Source organism: Ptychodera flava, chromosome 11, assembly GCF_041260155.1.
Source record: "Ptychodera flava strain L36383 chromosome 11, AS_Pfla_20210202, whole genome shotgun sequence".
Lineage (NCBI taxonomy): Eukaryota > Metazoa > Hemichordata > Enteropneusta > Ptychoderidae > Ptychodera > Ptychodera flava.
In genome coordinates this window covers 29,480,678-29,498,686 of record NC_091938.1, presented here as the reverse complement: position 1 = coordinate 29,498,686, position 18,009 = coordinate 29,480,678, and the positions used below count along the sequence as shown (strand labels likewise).

The window sequence follows — 18,009 nt, the reverse complement described above, 5'->3', positions numbered from 1 at the left end:
TTTTCCGCAGGGTGACTTGGTTTACAACAATACTTGAAGTGGTGCTTTGAAGTATATTCCGATGTTTGGAGAAGATATATTACGAGACGTACTGTATTCGGTTAAAACAGGATAACTACTATATGCACTGTAAAAGCAATACAGCGTTTTTAGAAACCTTCTGGTAAATGTCACATTGACATATGGAAATTGTGGAAAAGCTTAGATCAAATAATCACCTTGTGCTTGTACTTTTATAAACATAATGCTTCAGACGTTTGAAGAATTGAATACTTAGGTTCATCATCCACACGCAATTGCTGAGAAGGGCATAATGACTGAAGGCCGCCATCAATTGACAAGATTCCTACGGGAAAACGATGACATTAGTTACGCCAACACGTAACCAAATGATAGACACTAACAACGAGATGCCTATAAAAATGTAAATATTAATCGCATTTTACCTTTGATTTGAAAGCCATAGATAGACAGACTATGTTACATGAATCAAGCAAAAATATACAATGCTTTGAAATCATAAATGTGCATATAAATTCAGTTACCTTGTTTTCTCCCGCAGCAAAATTCACGTCTATAGCAACGAGGATGGGGAAGATTCCAAAGGACAGTATTAACTGGCCCAGTACCAAGTAGAAGTCGGACGTCAATCTAAATTAAATGAAAATTAGTTTCGATTAGTCAAGTGCACTTTTCATCGCTGGTGTCACGGATCACCAGTATATACATTTACATCTCACGTTATTACCAAAATGTCACTTTATAGAAATATATGCTATTATGAGGTTATCACGAATAACCGCAAAGGACATTGGCGTATCGCCTGTGACGCGAAGCGGAGGGCGATACGCAACGCCAATGTCCGAGTGCATCCTTTGCGATATTGTCGTGATAACCTTATTATTATACATCTTACATCCCCGACTGGGACATCAAACTGTTAGAGTATTGACCGTTTCTGTGCTATGTCAACAATCTTTCTTCCAATTTAATCGCGCTAGTGTGGAATTCTATCTCGGACGCGCGTCTGCAAGTTCTGGAATGCGTGCACTACACACGTACGTACAGAACGCGCGCGAGACATGTTCTGGCACTTGTCCTATGGGTCCCTTGAAACCGTTCACCAGCGGTTTAGTCGCAGAGGACGAGGCGCCTGGAAACCGTATTTGTTACGGAACGGGCGTTCCGAACGGCTTTTTAAGCGCACGCAAAATTCTGTTGATCTCTATGGCCGATGTATAATAATACCATATACCTTGAACAAACTGGGAAAGATCCGTCTGCTATCATCAACTGGTCGGAATACCGGTACGATGGCGTAAAAATTAACCATCAAAACAGTGAAATACGAACATCAAAGAGGGTAATGAACTTTTGACTGTCACGGTATTGCTTCTCATTCATAGTTACGCTAAGACAAGTAAACAATCCCTGTAAAACGCGAAGCACAATATTCTTACCTTGCCATACAAACAGCCGTGATACTGATAACAATGAATAATAAGGAAAGTGCGCAGGATATTGTCAAAACAACTTTGGCAGCAGCTTCCACGAAAGGCTGTAAAATGAAAAAGGGCATGTGTTTAAGTATTTCCTAGGAACTAAGAACCTAGAATAGTTTTTACTAACATTAATAAGTTAAGAAGCTTATTTGCCTCATTCGGACATTTGGACCGATACTATGTGTTAAATGAACATTTATTATTTTTCAAACCGGAAATAGCATAGGAAATAATTGCACTAGAAAATCAATTCACAACCTTTGGCTCTTTTCCAATGGTCATTATGACAGCAAAGTTTCCGAAGCGGCTACACGTGCATTCTACGTACTGCCATATATCGTGGGTACCACGCACAGTAAGACTACAACTATTTGTTGTCCATATCCTGAAGAGAATGACAGAAAGGACGGCAATTGTCAGTACTTTATATGTGACGTAATAATATTTAAATTTATCATAACCGTAAACTCCAGCAACAGCACAAACAAATTGCATTTACTTAATTTTGTGCACTAAGCAATATGAATGAACTATTGAGCCACTTTGCTTCAGTAACACTAATTCTGGTTTATTGTTATAAAGTATGACTTTATCTTATGGTTATGGACGGCAATTTATAATGGATTTCAAAATAGCTTGGAAGTACAACGTGCCTGGGTGATAAGGAAAACGTTTCAGGCGATAAAAAAACGCCAACTGCATTCATTTCAAACCCTCGGTATCGATAGATTTTGCAACAATTTACCCACTTGGCGTTCACTCTGCCACGTCAGTCAACATAGTCTGTGAAAGTTGCAGCGCGTCCACTGAAAACCTTACCCGTACACTTCACTGACGTTTACAACAAAACATATCACGTCTATTTCATATTCGGACACTGAAGAGTTGTTTCGTTTTAGAACCTGGCGTGGCAAATACTAATGCCTATACAAATGCACATGCAATTATCTGAAAATCTCGGAATACTGAGTTGACGCGATAAAGAATGCGGAACGGTGTAAAACTACACTAATTTTTATGTTTCATAGGGCGAATAGAGAAAACCAGTTTAGAGTTTGTCTTTGAAGTAAACGATTTTGAAAACTAGAAAACGATCGCTAACATTCATCTAAAAATGAAAATATCGGAATTGGTGAACAATATAAAACTCGGAGATAAACACCAATCTGTGGTCCACAGAATTCGAAAACGCACCCGTCCATGAGCTGTACGAGTATACTCACTTCCGTCGGTGGGCGAAGGGGCTGTCGCCATAGCAACGCGTTGGTAATGTAGAAGGGGCATCGTTTTAGGCGGTATTGTTGGATATTTACGTGCGAATATAATTGACTACTAGTGTTAGCACTCCTGGTTGCTGTACTACGGCTATTACATAGTACAGAGAAAACTCCGCCCGTAAAACATTTGGGTCAGGATATTCATTACGTTGTTGAATGCTGACACTGCTAGTAATGGTCTTCCATTAGTGAGAACAGTGAACGACGTGTACTAGTGTTCAAGTTTAAATTTGCAAAATCTATCAAAGGAGAGGGATTGTAATGAATGCAGTTGGCGTTATTTTCATCGCCTGAAACGTAAATTCCAAGCTGTTTTGAAATCCACGAGGATTTCAAAATAGCTTGGAATTTTAACTTGCCTAGGTGATGAGAAAAACGTGTCAGGCGATAAAAACAACGCCGGCCGACTGCATTCATTATAAAAACCTTCTCCTTGTTAGATTTTGCTCATTTACGGAATACGTTCAGTGACGGGAACATAAACGTTGTGCTCTCTGTACCGAAAAACTTTCCTTAGCGTTCTGTGCAGTTTCATCGACGGGAAATGTAATAAGCGCAATATAAGAATAATCAAGCACAATCACGAATTTCACGTATTCACAGATCTGTAACATATTCTTAAGATACTCAAGACAGAAAATCACAATATACTTGAAAACTTTCATGATTCAGTCAATATTGAAACTCAGATATACATTCTTTTGATTCTTGAATTACAATACAAAACAATTGGCATTTTGGTTATATGAAGACTGAAAACTAAAGGCACTCTGTTGTCCTCAACAGACAGCATCATATGAATGCATAAGGTTAAATTTTCAAGTGTTGAGATAGCCAAGTTGCCTGTAAAATCCATAACACTGAGCAGCAGTAACAGCATCGGTAGCTATCAAGATCGCATAAGCTTTGTTTTCCTCCGCAAGACTTCTGTATAGAGGCTGCTTGAAAATAATCTTGAGATGTTCAAATACATATTCTGCCGCATTAAAATCCGGAGAATAAGTTGGTGTAAAAATATCATGACGGGACGCTTGCATCTAAAAAACTGTGCACTTTTTTGGGCTCTTTCTGCACTGATAATATGCAATCTCAAGTAGTTATATCTATAGGTAAGCGGACGAGTAGGAGGCGGTTAACGGAATTTAACGGTACAGTTTGCCAGTAAAACTCCGAGGCCCGCAGGGCCGAGGAGTTTTATGGCAAACTGTTCCGTTAAATTCCGTAAACCGCCGACAACGAGTTCGCTGACCGTGTTATACCACGAATTTGCCTAGTTTTAGAGCCTTGTTTGCACGCCGAAAGTTTTTATTTGTAATTTTAGTGCAGTGCAAGTTGAAACTTTGGCAGGAAAACGTTGACGCGTTTTGACACCTTGTTGAACGAAAGTATAAAAAAATAACCCATGATTGGATAAAACAAAGTTGACATGTGTTGCTATTGTCGTGCGATGACGTGTTGAGCACCTGGTTTAATTTGAATTATATGAATTATGTTTGATTGATTGGTTGGTTGAATGAAGTGAAAAGGTGTTTGCAGATCGACGTTAGAGTCATGCTTTGCTCATTTGGGTCGAAAACTTTGAGCAGCATACACGCAATTGCCGAGTCGCTCTACGTATATCGATACGGCGGATGAAGTACAAATGAAAGCTGTATCCGGTGCACTTCAACTACCAAAGCCAAATATGGAAAAGAAAAGTCCCCCTGTCACGCCAGTGCTAACGGCCACAATCGGAAGACCAAGCTACACAGCCACGTCAGAGAAAGGCGCAACAGAAACTGCAAGTACAAAAAAATACGTGTAGATCCACAATGACTGTGGTACTGCGTGTGTGTTTGCCTGTAGCTAGATTTAATTTTACCAAAGGCGACTGAAACCTCTACATTCATTGTTGATAACTGACTTTGAAATCTTAAATTTCAGCTTCGAACGATCGTGATAACAATAACCTTAACACAGAAGTAATATTGGCAATCAATACCATTATTTCACGGTGACCTGTAATTGATTTTGAGATGTACAGTCGTGCAAAATTAATTCAGTCCGGTGATTCTTTTAAAGTGTCTTTACTCTGTACTTAATGGTGAACAAATTTCTTCTGGTATAATGTCTCGCATTTGTTTTTTTTACTCGTCGCAACGTGACTTTCTTGTGTTTAAAAAGTGTCCATTTTACAAGTTCTTTTGTTTAATAGTGTCCGTAGGGATTTAGGTCACGTGACATTCGTGTTGAACGTACGTGTTAGATGCAGGTCTAGTCCGAACTTTCGTGTTAATTCTTAAATAGACCAAATAATCAGAAAATGAAACTGTAGTGTTGAAGCTTATTATTTTCACTTCATTTGGGAAATTTTCTATTACTTTTGTACTACGATAAATGGCAAAGCAGCACGACTACAAACTCACGCGTACCGGCGATTTTGGCATCCATTATGAGCGTTGTGTGGTGACCTCAAATGTCCCGCGAAGGAGATTGAATATATACCTCTTTGATAGGCTCTCCGCATGACTTATTCCGATCGCATCACTATTTTTTAGGGGTGGTACGAAAGTAGAGATCATGGGCTTCATTTTGAGGGGGCGAACGTTAAAATCGGCCGAGAAAAACTCAATCTGTGATCAAACTTTGTGTTTCGTTTGTGTTTTTTTGAAAGAAAATCTTGATTTCCTTAAACGTTCGGCCCCAAAATTAATTTTATGATAAATATTAATTGTAATTTTGCAATAATTACGAGTCTGACGATGCGAAAAATGATGCTTAAGGCCCTTTTTAGCGAGTATGGTTTCACCCCAACTTTACATCCGGGCACTCCCAGGAATCACATACAAGTAATCAGCGCTTCGCCGCATGTTCTGTGAGTTCCGACGTTCACGATTTTGCAGCTAGATTTGCCTGATTTCTTATCAAACGCAAGGATCTAGAGATATATATTTCTATATGACTTTACCCTTTCTAACGTTATCTTGTTCGAAGTAGTTTGATTTCCGGGTGATATTTTTTGATAGACACTGAGAAGTTGTCAAGCCAATACTCCAGTGTAGGCATACGCACGTGGACCGCACTTTGCCGATACTATACTGAACTGCTCACATGCACCGCACTTTGCCGATACTATACTGAAATTTTAGTTTCGATCTTTAGTTCCCGAGAAGGGGACTATTTTGGTTCTCTCTGAAGAACAAGGCCGTAGATTATTAATTTGTTCTTTCCACATTAATGGTGTTCCGGACTTTGGAAAAGTTGGTTTTTATACTGGTTTGTATTTCGGACCGCTCACTTCGAGGGTCTATGGTATTTCCGGGGCAGCGTAATTTTGCATCCAGTTTAATGCAGTTGTTCATTCTATAAATGCGTGTTAGACAAAGGGTTGAGAACGAAGTTTTTTTGACTTTTTGGAAAAGTTCTCTGTAATTGTTAAACTTAAAATCTACATTAATCAGACATTTCATAATCATTTAATAAAAGTTGTAATCACACAAAAAAAATTAAAAAAAAATTTCCGAAGTTCAAATTAAAAAAAATATAAAAATATATGTTGTTAAATTTAAATCAAGTTCTAAAATGTCACAGGTATCATTTGATTGTTTACAGGTACTGTTGTTTATTTGTTTACCTTGTAAACATAAATCTAAACTTTTTTCATATATGGAAAGTAATATATGATGGAATATGATTATCATATTTCTGTTGATGTTCACAATACATAACGCATACAGTGATCAATGTCACAGGTATCATTTGATTGTTTACAGGTATTGTTTATTTGTTTACCTTGTAAACAGCATTCTAAGTAATATTTTTCGTTTATAAAGATTAAAAACCATTGAACATTTCATCAGCAATATCCACAAAAAAATTCATCAATTTTCAATAAGAAATGCTTGAGTTATTGCAAAAAGCACTAGAAATTGCAATTCTAGTTTCCTCAAACAATGTTCAATATGGGGTCACCTGGTTGTAATGATAACTACAGGTGTCTACCATGGCATAATTTCTAAATAGGAAGCTGATTTTTTTCAAATTCAACAGGACATATCTCTGCACGTACTGAACCAATTTTCATCAAACAAAATGCAATCGATTGGTCTTGAAGAGAGCTTTCTTTTGATATATAATTTATCGTTATTGTAGCTGTCTATCAATTTCATGTAAAATCCCTACTGTCCGATTTACTAGTAAACCGGACAGTTTTTAACAAAAGAACTGTCCGATTTACTAGTAAATCGGACACTTTTAAACAAAAGAACTTGTAAATCGGACACTTTTTAAACAAAAGAAAGCCAGGTGGTATATAATAAAATATTCGGTTATGGAAATTAGAGAGCATGGTTAGAACAATGGGCACGAGGCGGAGAGTGGTATAACAGATATTATAAATAAGACATTGCATAACGCTCAGTCAACAACTTCAGATACCAATAGCTTGGCCGGTACTACTTTATGCCAAGGTATTGTACAGTGAAGCGGCACAAACTCAGTCTCGTGTAAACCTTAACAACAGTATTATCATTTCAGGACATCGGAATTTGTTCCTACTTTTATTAATTTGAACTAACATATGGCTTGTAGTATATTTATAGGTCCTATTCTGTGAAAATTAGGGTACAATGTTCAAAGAAGTTCAAGGCGAACGATTATCTGTATGAGTGAAGTGTGTAAGGCAGAGATGTCTTCCCTGTACACCCACTTAATCGCTATCTCTAATCACATATTGCAAACAGCTTACGAGATGGCAAATAACTTTAATTAGGAGCCCCATACCCCTTGAAACCCCTATTTCAATGGGTGAATTAGACTTGGTTCAAGTCTGTGATTTGTTAATGTTTGAGTGGAGTGAATGCAATAATATGTATTTTGCTTTCATTTGAAACGCTCGCGTGAGTGGAGTTGACGCGATGTGTCGGGTGAACGCTATACGGGGGAGTTGCACCCGGAGGCAGAAACTAACTCACTATACTGCGCAAACTCAAAGGTAACGCATTCAATCGCTGGGAAAACATGGCCTGGGCTAGCAAATTCCGAATAGGTTTGAACGAAATAGGAGAGACACAAGAGAAACTATTATAAATAATTTTATTTTTTTAAAATTCACTGACTTGAACCAAGTCTAGGGGTGAATGTGCATTGAATATGCATTGTTTTTTTTTAAGATGGAAACGTCCCCTAATGACTCTACACCCATATTGTCTAAGAATTGCAGATAGAATCCGACCGCCGTTATTATGATGCACAGGGCAATTGTCAACGACAACAATATCACCTGCAACCAACCCTGGAGAGCGGATCACACAAAGGCGAAGTGTCCGAAAAAATCGCCATGTGACAGTGTAGTAGTTTGTGGCGAAATTGATCTCCATATACTGATAGCAAAAGGGAGCTTTCAAGTCTAGCACAGCTGAAGCAAAAAGCTGAAGGTGAACTGAAATGTTTACAAACAGAACTGGAAGTGAAAGAGAAGACAGCAGAGTCAATGAGAAACAGTTTCGAAAGCAAAATATCGTCACACTTGATCAACAGCGACCCAGAAAAATATCTAAAATACGGCCGTGTAAGACAGGTGATTGTCAAAGCGGACACCGCAATCTTGCGCAAGTACTATAATGGTAAAGTCCCCGACAACCTTGACGATGAAAGTGAAATATGGCCATCAATCATCGCTTCTTTGACAGAAAAACGTGAAACACGTCGCGAGCAAAACACACCATATACTCGTAATCCAACTGAACGTCTGTTGGAACTGCATGGAGTCACTTTTCCCAACAAACCACCTGAAACTACACACAGTGAGAATTCCACTAAGGGGTGGACCATTTGATATCCTGGAGGGGGGGGGGGGGGCTTGGAAGATTGGTGGAGAGCCATTATTTGTTTCCCACCTGCTTCACCATGAATTTTTTTTTTCTACAGGGCATATGCTGGCAACTTTTTTTTCACTTTCCTTCTTCGAGATATATTTTTTTTTACCAATTTCAGTGCAATGTTTGTTTGCTTGGTATTTCACACCCAGTAACAAGATGCTGTTCTATCGCACACAGACTATATTCAAGAAACTATTTAAAGATATGTAAATACATGTACATTTTTGATTCACTTTACAAAAATATCAGTTTATAGATCTGGGTAACACACTGAAAATACAAATCAAACAACCTGATTACTGAGTTCTACATTAAGCATTAACAAACTTACAGTGAAAACGTTTCTGAGAACATCACTGGTGTCATCAGAAGAGATGATGGTATCCTACATGAGTCACTCCACAGTAAAGTGCAACCACTTTGTGACAATGAGGTCAAATATTAAATTTATTAATCTGAATCTAAAAGTTGAATTGGTGGACAGTACTACAGGTGTGTCATCTAAAAATATTTTTTTAAGATAAATAATTTCTTTGTTTAAGGAGGAGGGCAAATTGTCGCAGCAACAGTAACGCGTGTAACATGGACAGACATTACATTGTGTTGTATTTCATTATATGTATGCCATTGTCACCCCTGTGCCAAGTTTGAAAGAAACCCATTAGTCTACAAGAACTAGAAACACACTTCAGAAGATATTTTAATCTTAAATATTATCAGAAGAGGAGGATATCTGATGCAATGTTATGGCAGCTAGCAACGTATGTAACATGGACAGACACAGGATTGGCTTTATACACAAATTGTGTGTGTTCCAATCTGAATAAATGTACTTGATTGATTTATATGTATATGTCATAACGAAGTTAAATACCTCAGAATTATGAAGTGAATTGTTATAAATTGGCTCTGTGGATACCGATATAGACAACAGAGGGAAGACCCCTGTATTGTCTATGGGATAACGTATGTAACATTGGACAGACATCATCAGTTCTGTCCAATTTTTTCATAAACGATATGGGCATCTGAGGTGCATCAATAGTTGTAAAGAAAGCTTTCAGTAACTTTCTGATACAGATAGAATTGTCACACTAAAAAACAAATTAACATTATTCTATCCAGTATTTAATTAAACTACAATTACTTCCACGCGTGTAACACCGGTAACGCGTGTAACAAAGAGGACAGACATCCTGCCATTCAGGTGCTCTCAGTAATACTAATGGTGGCCATTGGTTTATATTCAATTGCGCCATAAAACATGAAATTTAGGGCACCCTCAAATGACAACATTTCAGCAATGTATACCAAAAGAATTTTTTTTTAAATCTTGATTTTGGAAATGAGGTAACGCGAGTAACATGTGGACAGACGCCTTCCAGAAATATTTTTAACTGCAAGAGAACCCAAGCTTCAATAAAGACAGAATAAAGAATGCTACATAGTGGAAGATTTCATTGTTAGTCAAATGTATGAGTGGTTTGTTGCAGCTTACAGCCTTCACTATATTTATTGTTCTCATATTATCAATTCGCATAGAGTTGCACAGACATTGTTACATGCGTTGCCAATATTTTTTGGCATAATCTTTGGCCCTTTCCCTAGTGTTTTTTTCCAAGAATAAATTTAGTTCGTAATTGCTTATAATACATTACTACATTGCATTTGAAATCAATTCAAATAGTATCAATATTGTAAATATCCCTTCCTAATGTAACAGGGGTACAAAATGTCACAAAATGGTGAGCAAATAGAGGCCATATATACAAAGATAAAAATCTATAATTTTTGTTGAGCTGGACATACAGCTTTAATTTATTTTTTATATATGCTCATATGTAGTACTTACTAAAAATAATATCATTCTGTGTGAATGCTGTTATCATTGAAGAAGCTATAGCTCCAAAATTGGGAATGTCAAATATTGCGCTTTACTGTGGAAAGACTCACAAGCAGCAAACAACGATTTGCATGAAATGGACTGTATTGGTTTCACCAAGTTTATCCAGCAGGAGGTACCCGTATCTAACCCGACTTTCTGTTCTGCGCATCAGCTACAAGGATATCGAAGGTACCTTTGTCGATTTGTGTAATCGGAGCTTCCATCGTTTTCTGCGTCATTGTTCCTGTTCTCGACATGGAACATCCCCACCGTCAATGTACGGGTTGAAGAGGGAACATCACCCGCGGTAAGACTTGCAAGACAAAAGAATTCTACCGCAGACTCTTTGACTGAAGACGTAAACTAGTGTCACTCCGACGAGACGTACCCTGACATACAGCGCTGGTACGGGTGACCTGAGTCAGCCTGAAAACAAACGTCTAAAGGTGTATCAAAGTCCATTCGATCTGGACCTTCGACGGAAAAGACTTCAGGTAGAAGAAAAGGCAAGAGCAGTAAAAGCTTTGAGCGATAAATACCGTGCCGAGGAAAAATTGTTTATTCCTGATGTTTTCAAGGATACAACGTTGAAACTGTGCCACAACTGTAATATGAGAGCGGGTCACACAAAGGCGAAGTGTCCGAAAAAATCGCCATGTGACAGTGTAGTAGTTTGTGGCGAAATTGATCTCCATATACTGATAGCAAAAGGGAGCTTTCAAGTCTAGCACAGCTGAAGCAAAAAGCTGAAGGTGAACTGAAATGTTTACAAACAGAACTGGAAGTGAAAGAGAAGACAGCAGAGTCAATGAGAAACAGTTTCGAAAGCAAAATATCGTCACACTTGATCAACAGCGACCCAGAAAAATATCTAAAATACGGCCGTGTAAGACAGGTGATTGTCAATGCGGACACAGCAATCTTGCGCAAGTACTATAATGGTAAAGTCCCCGACAACCTTGACGATGAAAGTGAAATATGGCCATCAATCATCGCTTCTTTGACAGAAAAACGTGAAACACGTCGCGAGCAAAACACGCCGTATACTCGTAATCCAACTGAACGTCTGTTGGAACTGCATGGAGTCACTTTTTCCAACAAACCACCTGAAACTACACACAGTGAGAATTCCACTAAGGGGTGGACCATTTGATATCCTGGGGGGGCTTGGAAGATTGGTGGAGAGCCATTATTTGTTTCCCACCTGCTTCACCATGAATAATTTTTTTTCTACAGGGCATATGCTGGCAACTTTTTTTTTCACTTTCCTTCTTCGAAATATATTTTTTTTTACCAAATTTCGGTGCAATGTTTGTTTTCTTGGTTTTTCACACCCAGTAACAAGATGCTGTTCTATCGCAAACAGACTATATTCAAGAAACTATTTAAAGATATGTAAATACATGTACATTTTTGATTCACTTTACAAAAATATCAGTTTATAGATCTTATTCATACCATGGGTAACACACTGAAAATACAAATCAAACAACCTGATTACTGAGTTCTACATTAAGCATTAACAAACTTACAGTGAAAACGTTTCTGAGAACATCACTGATGTCATCAGAAGAGATGATGGTATCCTACATGAGTCACTCCACAGTAAAGTGCAACCACTTTGTGACAATGAGGTCAAATATTAAATTTATTAATCTGAATCTAAAAGTTGAATTGGTGGACAGTACTACAGGTGTGTCATCTAAAAATATTTTTTTAAGATAAATAATTTCTTTGTTTAAGGAGGAGGGCAAATTGTCGCAGCAACAGTAACGCGTGTAACATGGACAGACGTGACATTGTATTGTATTTGATTATATGTATGCCATTGTCATCCCTCTGCAAGTTTGAAAGAAACCCATTAGTCTACAAGAACTAGAAACACACTTCAGAAGATATTTTAATCTTAAATATTATCAGAAGAGGAGGATATCTGATGCAATGTTATGGCAGCTAGCATAACGTATGTAACATGGACAGACACTGGATTGGCTTTATACACAAATTGTGTGTGTTCCAATCTGAATAAATGTACTTGATTGATTTATATGTATATGTCATGACGAAGTTAAATACCTCAGAATTATGAAGTGAATTGTTATAAATTGGCCCTGTGGATAACCATATAGACAACAGAGGGAAGACCCCCTGTATTGTCTATGGGATAACATATGTAACATTGGACAGACATCATCAGTTCTGTCCAATTTGTTCATAAACGATATGGGCATCTGAGGTGCATCAATAGTTGTAAAGAAAGCTTTCAGTAACTTTCTGATACAGATAGAATTGTCACACTAAAAACAAATTAACATTATTCTATCCAGTATTTAATTAAACTACAATTACTTCCACGCGTGTAACACCGGTAACGCGTGTAACAAAGAGACAGACATCCTGCCATTCAGGTGCTCTCAGTAATACTAATGGTGGCCATTGGTTTATATTCAATTGCGCCATAAAACATGAAATTTAGGGCACCCTCAAATGACAACATTTCAGCAATGTATACCAAAAGAATTTTTTTTAAATCTTGATTTTGGAAATGAGGTAACGCGAGTAACATGTGGACAGACGCCTTCCAGAAATATTTTTAACTGCAAGAGAACCCAAGCTTCAATAAAGACAGAATAAAGAATGCTACATAGTGGAAGATTTCATTGTTAGTCAAATGTATGAGTGGTTTGTTGCAGCTTACAGCCTTCACTATATTTATTGTTCTCATATTATCAATTCGCATAGAGTTGGACAGACATTGTTACACAAGTTGCCAATATTTTTGGCATAATCTTTGGCCCTTTCCCTAGTGTTTTTTTCCAAGAATAAATTTAGTTCGTAATTGCTTATAATACCTTACTACATTGCATTTGAAATCAATTCAAATGGTATCAATATTGTAAATATCCCTTCCTAGTGTAACAGGGGTACAAAATGTCACAAAATGGTGAGCAAATAGAGGCCATATATACAAAGATAAAAATCTATAATTTTTGTTGAGCTGGACATACAGCTTTAATATTATATTTTATATATGCTCATATGTAGTACTAACTAAAAATAATATCATTCTGTGCGAATGCTGTTATCATTGAAAAAGCTAGAGCTCCAAAATTGGGAATGTCAAATGTTGCGCTTAACTGTGGAAAGACTCACATATATTTGTAAAATCATGTACACTTATGGCATTTACTTGTGCTTGAAAAAAAATATGTCATTGTCTGACAAGTGTCCTGGTTTGAGTGATATTAGCAAGTTGAACAGTTCACTTGACTGACTGAGTCCACTTGACCCAGTTCATGGCAGGCTGTCTCTCTTCTTGTGGTATTTTGACAAAATCCATACATTCAGATTTACACATTTCTGGAAAACACTGGTGAGCAATTTCAATTTCAGCATACTTCCTCTAATCAGAAGGTCATGTATACTGTACAATGTTCATATTCAGTGATTTAGAATATAAAGTAGATGACTGAGAGAAAAGCCGTCTGGAATAGTGTGAATGTGTTGAATTGACCCTTCATGACCCTTACTAGATTTTCTGAAGATCGCCCTCTATCTTTCTTAAGGCCCTCTGACACAAAGGTCAAGCAACTTCTTGGTAAAACAATTAAAAGGTTAAAGATTAAATTACACAGACACGTTTTTTCCTCCACTGTCTTAAAGCAAGTAGACATGCCACGTGGATCTCACAAACACTCCAGCCAAAAGTAGGACTGTAGGCGCAACGATGTAAGTTGATTTCCTTTTATGACTTTCCAATTATTTAGAGGACCGTTTTGAATGCAGTGCTTAGATATTTTAGTAGAATTTAGTTCTTTTATTCCGTTTACTTTGAACTCGATTTACCTCGACTCTTCGATGTAGACAATGAATGACCTTGTATTTTAATCTCTTTATTTACCCAGTTTTCACCGCTTCTTGAATAAACCTATCCTAAACTAAAGCAACTGAGGGTGGTTATTTCTTGGAGTGGTTGGCACTTAGCGGATACAAAAGTAACTGGACTCCGCCACAGTGAAAAATCGTCGCAAGTGAAAAATCGTCGCAAGTGAAACATCGTTGGAAGTGAAAACCAGTGAACCATTGGACAAGACACTGGCTCGAGTGCACAGCGGACACTGGCATATAGGCTACAAGGTAGGCCAACTGTATACACATATACAGCCAACTACAACTGACTCAAAGAAACTATAATGGAAGAAAATAAAGTCGAAGGAGCTGAACAACCAGCTCACACAGAATCTCAAAATGAAGTTTAAGAAGATATTTCTAAGACAGAAAATACCTCAGAACAAACAAACGAAGGGGCGGTGCCCAGTCGGACGGCCACCACTGTTGAAGGTGGATCTACTGCCCGTGCTGAAGGGCGCCCTCTACAGGACAGTAGAAAAAACGAAGGAGGACTGCTCTATGCTACCCTGAACACTGAAAAGGCCCTCTCGAGCATTTGGAACCAAACAAGGGGAGTTCTTATCGACCTCAGGGGGATGCAGGACCCAACAGAACGCAAAATTGATACAGCAGAGACACTTTCCAAGGAATACGAACAAACTTGGAACAAACTTAGAGACTTTATCAACAAGACAAGACTCCAGAAGGTAAGGAGCATGCAGAATTAACGGAAATAAGCTTCAATAGGAACATTGAACAAGCAAATGAATACATTAACGATGCAAAGACAAGGAGAGCTGAAAACAGCGTCCTCATCTTCAAATCACCATCCGAACGAGGATCTACACAAGGCAGCTTACGTAGTTCACACAGAACCAGATCATCAACATCATCCAGAACAAACGCATTAAAGGCACAAGGCAAGGCACGCTCTGCAGCAAGAGAGGCAGCGTATATGAAGACAATTGCTCACCATCAAGCAAAAATCAAAGTTATCGAAGCTGAAATGAAAGCAGAAAAGGCAAGGATCGACGCAGAAACCCTCCAGCAAGTAGCGGAAGAAAATTCCTTACCAGTACAGACACTTACTACACCAGACCAGTCATCAAACGACCATGTATCACGATACATTGCAATGAAAAGAGAAATGAAGCATGATCCATTACCAACACTGAACTTTACCGAGTTCGTACCCAAAGCACAAAACAAAGACTTAGAATCATCCCCTCTACTGATACAACCAGGACAGGGAACACCAACAGAATCAGGTGAGACAGTTACACCTACTTCAAATCAACAGACACCTACAACAAGCCAGAACAACAACATGCAACCTCTGACGCAGATAGCCCAAATGATGGCCCGTCAACGTTTACCACTACAACAACCAATAACATTTGGAGGCGACCCAACCATGTACATGTCATGGAAAAGATCATTCGAGGCCACTGTAACAACGGCCTGCATACAGACATCTGAGAAACTGGATTTCCTGCATAAATACACGCAGGGAGATCCGCAGAAAATCGTCGAAGACCATCTACAACGATATGTAGACGACCCAGACGAGTCATACAGAGAGGCTTGGATAGAACTAGAAGACAGATTCGGCAACCCTGCAGTCATCACCGCAGTAATCCTGGAAAGACTGAAGTCCTTCCCGAAAGTTAAACCAGACGAAAGCAAAAAGCTACTCGAACTATCAGACTTGTGCTCTAACACAGAGGCACACATGAGAAAACTTCCTGACCTTTCGTCCCTCAATACACCACAGGGACTCAAGCCCGTCATGGAGAAGTTACCAAGATTCATCCTCAACAAGTGGAGAGATAACGTGGCATCATACAAACGACGCCACAAAACATTTCCTCCATTCAAGTTCTTCAAAGACTTCCTGAAAGACACAGCGAAAGCAGCATGCGATCCTGATATTCCAAGACCAGACGACACACACCCTGGAACAAGTAAGTCAAAATCCAGTCAACAAACGAAGACTAGAGCACGTGTACACGCAACGAAATCATCAAATGAAGAAAAACAATGTCTCTTTCACGAGGCTACAGGACATGACCTGAAAGATTGCAAAGCATTTGCAAAGCAACCAGTTGCTGACAGAATTGAACTGTGTAAGAAGAAAGGCTTATGCTTTAAATGCACTGAGAAACATCTCGCAAAAGACTGCACATCGACCATCGAGTGCGCCTATGCAAGAGCAAGAAACACATCACCTGCCTCCACGCTACACCCGTTGACAGGTCTAAGCAGAAAACAACCGAAGCTCAACCAGAAGATAAAGAAAAGGAAACCCAAGAAGCTACAACAAAATGCACCAGACTCACGAAATGCCCAGCTGGACGTTCGTGTGGGAAGATAGTCCTCGCAAAGGTGTATACACAAGACCGACCAGCAGACTACATAGAAACTTACGTAGTCCTAGACGACCAGTCCAACGCCTGTATGGGTGACAGCCACCTCTTCGACGCACTGAAGATACACGGCCCAGACCTTGAATACGAACTGTCAACATGCAGTGGCAAAGGAGAACTCAGAAAGGGACGACGTAGCAACCGCGTCATCATAGAATCACATGACGGAAAGAAAAAATTCTCTCTTCCCGTCCTGCTAGAAAACGACAACATACCGAGCGACAAGAACGAAATACCCACACCAGACATTTGCAAGGCCTTCAAACATCTGAAGCCCATCATCGATTACGTTCCAGAACCAAAAAAGAACGTTGGAATTCATCTCCTCATCGGCAGAAACTGCCCAGAACCACTGAAAGTCAGAGAAACAAGAAACGGACCTGTAAATTCGCCTTGGGCTCAACGCACCGACCTAGGGTGGACAATTTCAGGCGAACTGTGCCTAGAGACAGCAAGAGGTGTAATCCGCACTTCAGTACACCGTACGACTGCAACCCTCAACGGCTACAACGAATCAGCGCTCGAATGTAACCATCACATTCACATCAAAGACATAATAAGCCCGAAACCCGTCAACTTCGGCACCACCGTCTTCAAGCGGACACCTTACGACGAACAAAAGGCACCCTCCATTGAAGACAAGCAATTCCTGGACATCATGCAACGAGAAGTCCATGTAAATGAGGAAGGCAATCTAGAACTTCCTCTCCCCTTCAGGCAAGACCCGAAGAAATTACCGAACAACCGACAATCAGCTCTGAACCGATTCTACAATCTACAGAATCAGCTTCAGCGTAAACCACAAATGATGGAAGAATACTTTCAGTTTATGAAGAAAATAACGGAACGTGACCACGCAAGTCCTGTTCCAGAAGACGAAATAGATGCCGACAACGCATGGTACCTACCACACTTCGGTGTCTACCATCCCAAGAAACAGCAGATCAGAGTAGTATTCGACTCCAGTGCAAAGTACAACAGAGTCTCCCTGAACGACGCATTGCTTCAGGGACCTGACCAAATGAACAGCCTCCTCGGTATCCTGCTACGATTCCGACGCGAGCAGACAGCAGTAATTGGCGACGTAGAACAAATGTTTCATAGCTTCCACGTCAACAAAGAACACAGAGACTATCTGCTATCTGCGCTTCTTTGCTTCAGAGACAACGA

General features: G+C 39.1%; 1 protein-coding gene across 1 annotated transcript in view; it reads right to left on the bottom strand.

The window, feature by feature from the left end:
* LOC139144471 (cadherin EGF LAG seven-pass G-type receptor 1-like) overlaps nt 1-18,009 on the bottom strand; it is a 33,066-nt gene that overhangs the window by 576 nt on the left and 14,481 nt on the right. Inside the window, exons 13-16 of the mRNA XM_070715170.1 lie at nt 1,761-1,887; nt 1,461-1,558; nt 546-651; nt 219-346 (exon numbers count right to left, since the gene is read on the bottom strand). Coding sequence (XP_070571271.1) covers nt 219-346; nt 546-651; nt 1,461-1,558; nt 1,761-1,887 — 459 coding nt within the window. The remainder of the gene's footprint in view (nt 1-218; nt 347-545; nt 652-1,460; nt 1,559-1,760; nt 1,888-18,009) is intronic.